This window comes from Alosa alosa, chromosome 13 (genome assembly GCF_017589495.1).
Source record: "Alosa alosa isolate M-15738 ecotype Scorff River chromosome 13, AALO_Geno_1.1, whole genome shotgun sequence".
Lineage (NCBI taxonomy): Eukaryota > Metazoa > Chordata > Actinopteri > Clupeiformes > Clupeidae > Alosa > Alosa alosa.
Genome location: NC_063201.1, coordinates 15,765,209 through 15,775,727, shown reverse-complemented (window position 1 = coordinate 15,775,727; position 10,519 = coordinate 15,765,209). Strand labels below are relative to the sequence as shown.

General features: G+C 38.7%; 1 protein-coding gene across 1 annotated transcript; it reads right to left on the bottom strand.

Annotated features, from left to right (window-relative positions):
- Positions 1-2,677: 2,677 nt before the first annotated feature.
- polr3glb (RNA polymerase III subunit GL b) lies at positions 2,678-9,920 on the bottom strand. Its single transcript, XM_048261839.1, has 8 exons — positions 9,682-9,920; positions 8,941-9,068; positions 8,255-8,384; positions 6,028-6,096; positions 5,477-5,533; positions 4,730-4,800; positions 4,262-4,378; positions 2,678-4,153 (listed from the first exon to the last, which is right to left on the bottom strand). The coding sequence occupies exons 2-8, from the start codon at positions 9,058-9,060 to the stop codon at positions 4,067-4,069; spliced, it is 651 nt and encodes a 216-aa protein (XP_048117796.1). The 5' UTR covers positions 9,061-9,068; positions 9,682-9,920; the 3' UTR covers positions 2,678-4,066.
- Between the last annotated feature and the right edge of the window lie 599 nt (positions 9,921-10,519).

The window sequence follows — 10,519 nt, the reverse complement described above, 5'->3', positions numbered from 1 at the left end:
TAACAAAATGCCACATTCATCCTCTCACAACCTCTACTACATCACAAACGTATAGGCTACTACCTTGCTAAGACACAAAATCAACAAAAGAAAAAATATTATTTGATGACCAAAACTGATAGATCAGTGTGTCTAGGCTAGGTTATTGCACATTGCCATCCATGCAGCTGACATATCAGGCCTAAAAGCTACACACATTAGTATTTTATTAAAGGTGAGATGACTATGAAACTATGCAAACAATGTATTAGGCCTACCAAAAAAATATACTTTCCATAAGTAGACTATATTACAACTCTAAGTATTAGCAATTTAATACACTTAAACTAAATAAACTTATTTACCATTTAAAATACACTAACAACAAAGTACACTTTTAAAAAGTACATTACAAAAACACTTTGAATATTGCACAATAAGTATATTTAATTTTAGTACACTGAAGTTGAACTTAATAACATCTACTTTGAAGTATACTTTCTAAAAGTACACATTAAACATACTTTACATAAAGTACAAAAAGTGTAAGCATACTTGCTTTATACTTCATGTACTTTAATCATATTTCTACCACACTAAAGTATACTACTTTTTTACCTGGGTAAATATACTAAAATACAAATTATACTAACTAACACTTAATCTAAATCAATTCTAAAAGCAGTATCCACATAGTGGTGATTAGTCAATCAAGAGGGGCTTGCAATGACTGAGGCAGGGACTGAGCCTGTGATTCTCTGTGCATAGTACTGTAAGGTAAGGTAAGGTGCTCTGTGTGAGTGAGTGAGTGTCATGATTGAGTGTGAGTGAGTGTCACGATAGTGCAATGGTGATAGTGGTCATGGTGATAGTGCAAATAAGTCCAACAGTGCAACAGTGCAAGAATAAGTCTATATATCTATATCTATATATATATAACTATTTTAAGAAAAGGTATAAGTGTGGCCACACTTTTCAATGCATTTAACCAGAGGGACTTTTCTCTCCAAGATGATGACCTTCAATAAATCAGCAATGAATACAAAAATCACCTCAATTTCTACCAATGAATGAAGAATTCCCATTGCATTTTGTCAGACATGGTTTTCCTTGACAGGCACTCTGAAACAGGCCTATACTTTCTGGTCTGCACAGCACAGCATGGTAGACCTAAGACCTACCACACAGAGCTAAATGCAACCTTAGCAACAGCTATGTAAGCACAAGCCATAGCAACAGTGGAATAGAACTCCCCATACCCACCTCTCACCCACTCACACACAAACATCCCCCACCCTCAAAACCCACACAAGAAGCATCAACACACACATACACAACATACTTCAGCACTGCCTCATGGACTATTGTGCAGTGACACAACCCATGCACTTGAGTTTAATTTAGTCCAATCACAATTCATGGCACATTTCCTATATTTGTTTTCAGTATGAAACTGAATATTCAGCACATGGCTCTCTTCTGCAGTTACAGAAACGGACTGAACCTTGCATGACTGAACATCAAGCAAACATTATCTTACTACACTGTTGCACGTCTTTTTTCTGCAAGTTCCATATTTGACATATTCACCAAGTGTGCCGTACAAAAAATAACTGCAAGTGTCAAAACTGCAGTTTTCTGAGTATAAAAACGGCAGTTTCTGAGGAATTATTTGCAGTTTTTATGCAGGAAATGCAATATTTTGGACATGAAAAAAATGCTTTGCACTGTATAGTACTGTACTTTACTGCAGAAATGCAATATTTTGGACATGAAAATATTTTTGTACTAATATAGATAGATAGATAGATAGATAGATAGATACTTTATTGATCCCCAAGGGAAAATTCAAATTCACTATTACAATAAGATACTATTACTATTACATGTAAATGATATTCCCAAATAAATTCAGCCTAAAGAGACAAAATCTATTAAATAAGCTCAGACCTGTAACATTTCATATGCTTCTCATGTGATAAGAACATTTGTGATAAGACACTCCATTTTGTAAGCATAATAGCAAGTATGATAACGGTACTTCCCAATCTGGGGACACAATTAACAAAATTACACCTCTTTTCAATTGCCGAACACTACTCTGTGGTGTAAAGGCACTGTTTTACTGTAAAAGAGGTCGACAACTGTGTGGTTTTCCCCTATTGGTAACACGCCCCCTACCTTTGGTTTGAAAAATTACACTTCCAAAGGAAGCATGCCCAATAGCTTTTCTCCCGGATAATGCCATCGTTCAGGAAGGTTTATCACGGCAGGGCCTTTGCATGGCCTCTAACATTTACTCCTTAAAAATATATATATATGGAATTATAATTTAATTTTTCTAAAGTACAAATTATGTTTAGAGGGAGGGAGGGCTACATGTCTTATTGTGATGGTACAAAGGATTCCAATGCTTATTAAATCTTGTCTTATTGCGATGAGTATTACAGTGCATATTAAATCTTCTTTTAATATCCTTATTATTGCCATTATCATGCCATATAAAGGACAGACATCATATATACATGGAAAAAGGGATCTATATTCTTATTTCATATACATATATCTTCCTAAAATTATAACATTCTCTGAGCCATTACACAATAAAAACATTCAGAGTAATTGGTAAAAAGGTCAAAGACATTTAAAATCTCAAAACTCTGAACTATTTGTGTATAAAAAATAGCTTACAACACCATAAAACTATTAACTTTATAAAACACAGAATATACTGGGAAAAAAACAGGTCACATCAATTACCATCAGTAACATTTGAAAAGCAAGTCTACCAAGATGTTCACGAAGAGCACTAATGCACACGGAGAGTGCAGTAATTTAGTCCAAAATACAAAAAAAGCTCTTAAGGAGCTGAAAAAAAGTTTCCGATAAAAGCTGGCGTGCTACAGAGTGATGGCTAAGAGACGTGTGCTGTCCTGCTCCTACTGGATGTTCAACGCATACAAAGGAATAAGAACTCATGTGCTTCTTCATGTGCTTGTTGCACCTGTTGTATTTCAACAGACACTCCATTGAGTAAGCCCAATAGCAAGTAAGATAACGGTACTTCCCAATCTGGGGACACAATTAACAAAATCACACCTGACATTTAGTGTATGAAAATGCTTAATTGCCGAGCACTACCCTGTGGTGTAAAGGCACTGTTTGTTTTCCCCTATTGGTAACACGCTTCCTACCTTTGGTTTTGAAAAATTACACTTGCAAAGGAAGCATGTCCAGATAATGCCATCATTCAAAGGTTTAACACATCGAGACCTTTGCATGGCTTCTAACATCATTAACTCCTTAAAAAAATATGGAATTCATTAATTTTCTAAGGCGCAAAATATGTTGAGAGGGAGGGAGGGCTGCATTTGTATGGTGAGGGTACAAAATACTAATGATTATTTCAGTGCATATTAAATCTTTTAATATCCTTATTATTGCCATTGTTATCATTCCATACCAAGGACAGGCATCATATATACATGGTGGGACATCTACATTCTTATTTCACATACATATATTTTCCTAAAATTCTAACATTTTCTGAGCCATTACATAAACAAAACATTCAGAGAAATTTGTAAAAAAAGTCAAAGCACATTAAAACTCTAAAAAGTCTCAACTATTTGTGTATACAAAAATTGCTTACAAAACCATACAACTATTCAATTTATAAAACACAGAATATTGAGGAAAAAACAGGTCACATCAATTACCATCAGTAACATTTGAAACATCTACCAAGATGTTCACGAAGAGCACTAATGCACACTGGCAGTGTGGTAATTTAGTCGAAAAAATACAAAAAAAGCTCTTAAGAAGGAGCAGAAAAAAAAGAGTTTCTGATAAAAGCTGGAGTGCTGCAGAGTGATGGCTAAGAAGAGTGTGCAGTCTCAGCCTTTCCTCCAACTCATCATCTTCATGTGCTTGTTACACCTGTTGTCCGACTGGAATGACACTTCCACCAAATACAGTAAAATTCTGCACGATGACCAATACATAGCCAGGCAGCCTATGAGGAGGACACAGTGATCTGTCCATTCTCATGTGATCTCCATCTCTTGTCCTCCATCAGTCATGTCAATCAGTAAATGGCCTCGTCCATGTTGTCATCACTGTCTCCTCCAAACTCTTCTCCATTGCTGAAGTAGGACATGATGTAGTCTGTCTCCTGTTGGTGTGAGACAAAGAAATGTGTAGACATCCACAGGCAGTTTAGTCAAGAGGGATAAAACATAAGGCAAGAGGTGAGAGGAGTGTATAGGAGAAAATGACTTGCCTCTTCGAATTCTTCCTCGTCGTACTCCTCTTCACCCTCCTGTTCCTCTCCCTCTTGTTTCTTCTTCTCTCCCTCTTCCTCGTCTGAGCTGTGCACCTCCTCTTTCTTTTCCAGAGTCTGTGTGGATCACCCCCAAAAAAGCAAAAGCAAGCAAAGTTAAGAGCGTAAAATCCAGAGAGCTTAACTCAGATCATCTGAGTTTCTGATGCGCAAGCCAGCTGTTACATCACTCCAGTGAAATCAAAACTTCTGTACGCAGAATTGAGGAATGAAGTATAGCAAACAAAAACAGAAGCAACCCGAATTTGTAAAAATATGAAATGAACATAAGCAGCATAGGTCATATTCTGGCATTCTTGTCACAATCTATAATTGGCATGGAACCTTGTGACGAAAACCCTTCTGAAATAAGAGAAGCTTGTGTAATATATGGAATGGAAAACAGGCGAACATATGACACAGTCCTACCTCTAATTTCTGGATAATCTCCTCTTTGTTTATTCGAGGTTGGACTGTTTTTTTGGATGGGACATTATTTTCTGGAATGAAGCAGATTTATGAGTTAAGGAATTATGGGGGAGGACATCCATTTCAGGCACTACCCACATGACTACACAGAAAAAGTCTTCCTTTAATGAACTGCCAAATCAATCACAGGGGGAATAAAGTACCAGAAGAACATCATATGTAAATGCTTCACTTCTCATATGGGTTTCTTTCCAGCAGATTTATCACAAAGACACAAATATATAGAAATGAAGGAAGACAGGCATAAGAGACAGAAGAAAGCATGTCATAACATAAAAAGAAGTGATAAGTGAGCAATAAAGTGTGAGCAAGAGAGAGAGACAGAAAGAGAAAGAGAGAGAAAGAGAGAGAGAGAGAGAGAAAGAGAGATGAGAGACAGAACAGAAAGGCTAGAGAGTCAGATAACCAGCAAAGTGCTTTCTTATTGATTTCCCAAGGGAGGAGGATGAGTCAGAGAGACTGTGCATCAGCTCAGAATGCTACCTAACCCTGCTACTGAGCACTGTTCAGCCACCACAGGGGGGGTTGCAATCTCTACGAGACACTCCATCTGTCACCTGAAGTACTAGAGATTGATGTTTGTTTCACATTCCTAATCAAGGGATTCTTGCATGACATCAAATGTGTAAAATGCTACTGTGCTCTGGTGAGAGCTTTAGCAAAACATAAAAAGGTTAAACGATTTACTCTCTTTCTGGAGTCTTTTTGTTCGGGTGCGTAGCTCTTTCGGCAGTCGCCTCCAGTCTGTAAGAGAGAGAGGAAACAAAAATAAGACAAACAAAAAAATCTCCCAGGAAACAGCTGCCTCTTAATACACCTCCTCAGCCTGCCGCTGCTGCATCGCTGCGGCTGATTTCATAGCACAAAGCCGGGGGAAGTTCAGTCTTGAGCTGCTCCAGAGCCCCGCTCTTTCTCAGCCCAGGCATCTGGCATAAGCAGACACGACAGGCAGGGTAATTGTGAGCATTTGACACGGTTTAAGACACATGACATTTTTAATTAGTTTCCCGAAACTTTTTTTGGAGGTGCTTATTACCATATCAATAACCACTTCACAGTGATTTGTTATTTAATTAATGCAGTCATTTCATGCTTGCCGCGCAATCTCGACAGTCTTTTGAAATTGATTCCGCTCAGGCTTCCTGTGTGGAATGTGTAATTATGCACTTTGTTTTTATTTACTGCACTGATTGTTTCCCAAATGACTCTGGGGAGATATGGGTGAATAAGTGTCCCACCTGGATCCCATTCGGAGGGGTTATCGGTGGCCTCACTGCACTGGTACTTGTCAGAGTAGCGCTCCACGTCTACGGGTCAGAGAAGAAATATACATCAGCAGGCATCAGCACCCAAAAGAAGATTTTAAACCATCGATCAAGTGCCTCTCCTAATAAGTTTGGTCATTACACTACTACATGCACTTTAGCCAACATATTCACATTTGAAATATGTAAATATAAGACCTCAAAAAGGCCTCAATAATCTGCATTGATTTTGGGTCAGCAGGGTCTTATCTCCTTCTTCACAGATTTACTTTTGTTTAGCTTAGGCTCCACTGTTGCAGTCTGTTTTTAAGAAAACAATGTTTAGGTTGCAATGTTAGTGTTGGTAGTGATATTTTTAGTGATTTTAGACAAAACATCACTGTTGCAGGTTCTTTGACACATTGAGCTTAAAGGAGAATTCTGGCGAGTTTTCACATAGATCTCAGTTTCTCGAGGTCACTGAGTACTGTCGGTAAGTCCAGAGTGTAGCACTGTACCTGCCCTGTAGTTCTAGCTGTTGGCTGCTGCAACTCGAGCTAGGTAGAACCGATCGTCAGAATTCTTCTTTAATAATGTTTCAGAGGCACATAGGCCTACTGTATATGTCAATCTATCCTTACTATAAAGCGGAGTCGTGGGTTGTTGTTGCATTTGCCTATGGCTATTTACAGCCTCAACGTCTCACATAACGGTGTTATCTACAGTTAATAAAATGTAAGACAACAATGTTGTAATCCAAAGTAGTCAGAATACATTACTCAGTTTAAGTTATGTAACAGAATATGTACAACATACATTTTAGGGCATGTATTCTGTCATCTGTATTGGAAGATGTAGAAGTAACCGTTCCAACAGACACAGCTACGATTTCTTCATTTCTATAAAAAGTAGATTTTTTTGGCTTGACTTGTGAACAACTTTCCTCTCTGTCCTCAGAACAAATTTTGCAACATCATATTCAGCTTAGGCCAAAGTATTTAACATTTCTACATCAAAGTGAGGAAGAGTGTAGAGTGCAGACAGCAAATTAACCAGAGAAAAAGCATAACAAAAGCAGTGGTCTTCAAAAACTTGCTTGGCACGCTTTAGGCACCAAAAGAATTGGGCTGGGCTTCCCAATACCTCTCATTTTACAAAGACTTACAGTGATGGCCAAAAGTGTTGGCACCCATGCTAAAGTTGACTGAAAAGAGGAATATAAAATCATCTTTTGGAAATTGATCTTAATGCCTTAAGTGAAAAATGAGGAAATATCTAACCTTTAAGGACACCAATTTTCTTAGTGAATGAATAATGTATCATAAATAAATAAATGTTCTTCCTTAAAATACAGGGGTCATAAGTATTGCCACCCCTATGTTAAATTCCCATAGAGACAGGCAGATTTTTTATATTTTTAAAGGCCAGTTATTTCATGGATCCAGAATACTGTGCATCCTGATAAAGTTACCTTGGCCTTTGGAATTAAAATAGCCCCACATCATCACATACCCTTCACCATACCTAGAGATTGTCATGGTGTTATTTCAGTTAGCCTATTGGCTGGTTTGATTTGCATTGAGCTCAATGAGCATCAAACCAGCTTCCTCTGTAGGATCAGTATAGTATAGAAAACATTGTGACTATAGTTTGAGTCAATAAAAGAATTTGCTCATATCAGTGTGGCTATTTTTCCTTATTCAAACATTTTGAGGGTGAAATTAATATCCCCTTACCAGCTTTGTCATAATTAAAGGTCCTAGCCCATAGTACTATGCCTGGCATACACTTGAGATCAGACATATAGTTAATTAACAGGAATTCAAAGACTGCTTTGAAAAAAATATTTTTGCCAATATATCAAGGGGAGAAAAATGTGAAACCAGTATGGAATGGGTTAGAAGGCAGTGGAGGCCGTGCTTACATTTAATATAGTGGTATAAATCTGTCGAGGGGATATGGCATAGGCTACTGCTCTGTGCACATTTACACACTGTCACATATGGGAGGCACATGACACCCCGCGCATGCCACATTGATAAGGCAATTCTTGTCACACAGAGGCAGCACTATTCGGGCTATGATGCCAACAGTTTTGAAGAAAAGGACTTACAGTAAACTGAATGAAGAAACGAGCAGATATGTGCCAAGGTGTGAGACTAGGGAAGTTATGGTCTGTGGCACAGGTGTGCATGTCAAATTGTTCTTACAGCAAACTCACCTTTCTTTGGTGCGGCTGGTTTGATGTAGAAGGGCAAGGTCTTCATGGCCCCCCTAAACTCCTGTTTCAGGGCTAGCATGTATTCTGCCTCCTCACTCACCACTAAGGGAACAGGCTTGTGCTCCATGGGCTGCAAGAGGTGCGGAGAGTAGACAAACCATAATTTCTGTTCAGTGAAACATAAAGATCATTTGTGTACAGTGACATTTCAAAGATTTCAGCGAAAAATGCAGCACTGGTTCTGTGAGGACAGGTGAAATGTAGATTGTACACTTCCATATCTCATCTTTCAGAGGGACAGTGACGATTTAGAGGTTAGGTCACCAAAACCATAACCTGACTCTCGCCAGATGAATTTCGTTCCGCCTAGCTCCACTCATCCATCTGGGATCAATCCATTGAAGTGTCGCTGATAACAGTCTTAATGTCGCTTCTACGCTATGTCACATCTATGAAACTCCCGCCCTGCGTCCTGATTGGCTCTACCATAAAATCTGGTGCAGATCTGCTCAACGGAAGAGGTCCCAGATGGATGTGAGTGAAGCTAGGCGGAGCTAAGCGGAACGAAATTCATCTGGTGAGAGTCAGGTTACCAAAACCAAGCTATTTTGTGTCATGTTAATGTATATAAAGATACCACAAGAATTGTACTATGCAATGACCACAGATTAGAGACATAAACCCACAGGAAACAGTGGAGTCGGCTGGAGGGTGGACGGGGGTAGATTCTCTCCTTTTCCGATTCCGACCACTTCCATGTTGAAACTCAGTTGACCCCGCCCTCTGCCACGCCCTCGTCCCGTCATGGTGACGCCTGGCAGCAACAAAACAATAGTCAGACACCCACAGTTCTGTCTGTCTCCGTCCGGACTTCCTGGGAAACGTGATGCTTAACGATAAAAGTTAACGCATCAGTTTTTTTCTGACTAATGATTCTATCAATTTAGTATACCAGTCAATGTGATAATGTGCCCAAACATATCATTGGCATTGCTTGCACAATTAACGTTAACTTTAGCTAGAGAGCTCTCGATACTACCACAGACTGAAGTAATGATATCGAATAATAGCAGTCGATGACATGCACGGGACAGTCGAAGCATTTTCTATGCAGGTTGTAAGGCTGCAAGCAAGCAATTTATGGCCATAATTAGACAAGTAGTGCTACATTGACTGAACAGCAGCGGAAACGGAAACGTCTGCTATAAACATGAAGTACCTTGCACTGCATTACTTGCTGCTTGACCATATTTCGTCCAACCGTTATTTAAAGACACTTGACTGTAAGTTGCAAATTAAGCTTATGCATTTTGATAACTAGATAGGTTAATATAAAATGTTACGCTACGTTAAGCCAGAGAATGTCTGGTTAAGCTAACTTATCTCTGCTATGCTAGCTAACGATATCTAGCATAATAATAGCTTACTTGCAGTTCCTGGATCGCTAACGAGGTATGAATAAACGTGTCGAATGTGTCACCACGGCATGATTAAATGATATATTGTCACACTTTATTTTAGAATCTTGCCAGAAGTTTTGATAAACAGTCCCAAAATCCATCCCTTATTAACATGTAGGTACGTGGGATATCCATAGACAGTTTGGGGTATCACTAGCTGCCTTCGTTCGTTCGGAGGGAAAAGTTTCTGTTCCTTTAAAAAAATAATTCCCCCTTGCTACAAAGGTGCTGAAACATTAGTTCCAATAGCAGTAGTTGGTGGAGTTGGGTTGCTCCTTGCTGCAGCTGCAGCTGCAATTGCAACAGATCACAAGATTTCACATTTGAATAGGCTATAATTCAGTGTACTAGCCAGAACACCAACCATTTCCTGACTACTAGTCTAGTTTTCTAGGCCTTCTAGGATTGCAATTGTGAATTTTTGGCTGTGTAAAATAAAAATGCAATATTGAAAGCCTAAATGTAGCCTTTTCTTTTAACCCTTATTAAACAACATACTGTAGAAAGCCCCCTAAATTACCTGCTTTTAACTTGGAATTTGATTATTAGTGTGTCCTTAACACCAGAGAAGGTTAAAAGTCATATTTCCATGAAAGCTGTACACCTGTACACCTGTAAGGTTGTCTCAGTTATACAAAGAACAAGTTATGCTACACACTCACCCCCCTCTCTGTTTCTCTCTGTCACACTCACACACACACACACACACACACATACATGATTCATGCTGCAGTTACTCAATTTGAGCAAGTAATTCCAATGAAATTGTTTATGTTAAGTTTACATGAAATATTCAGGTAATTTC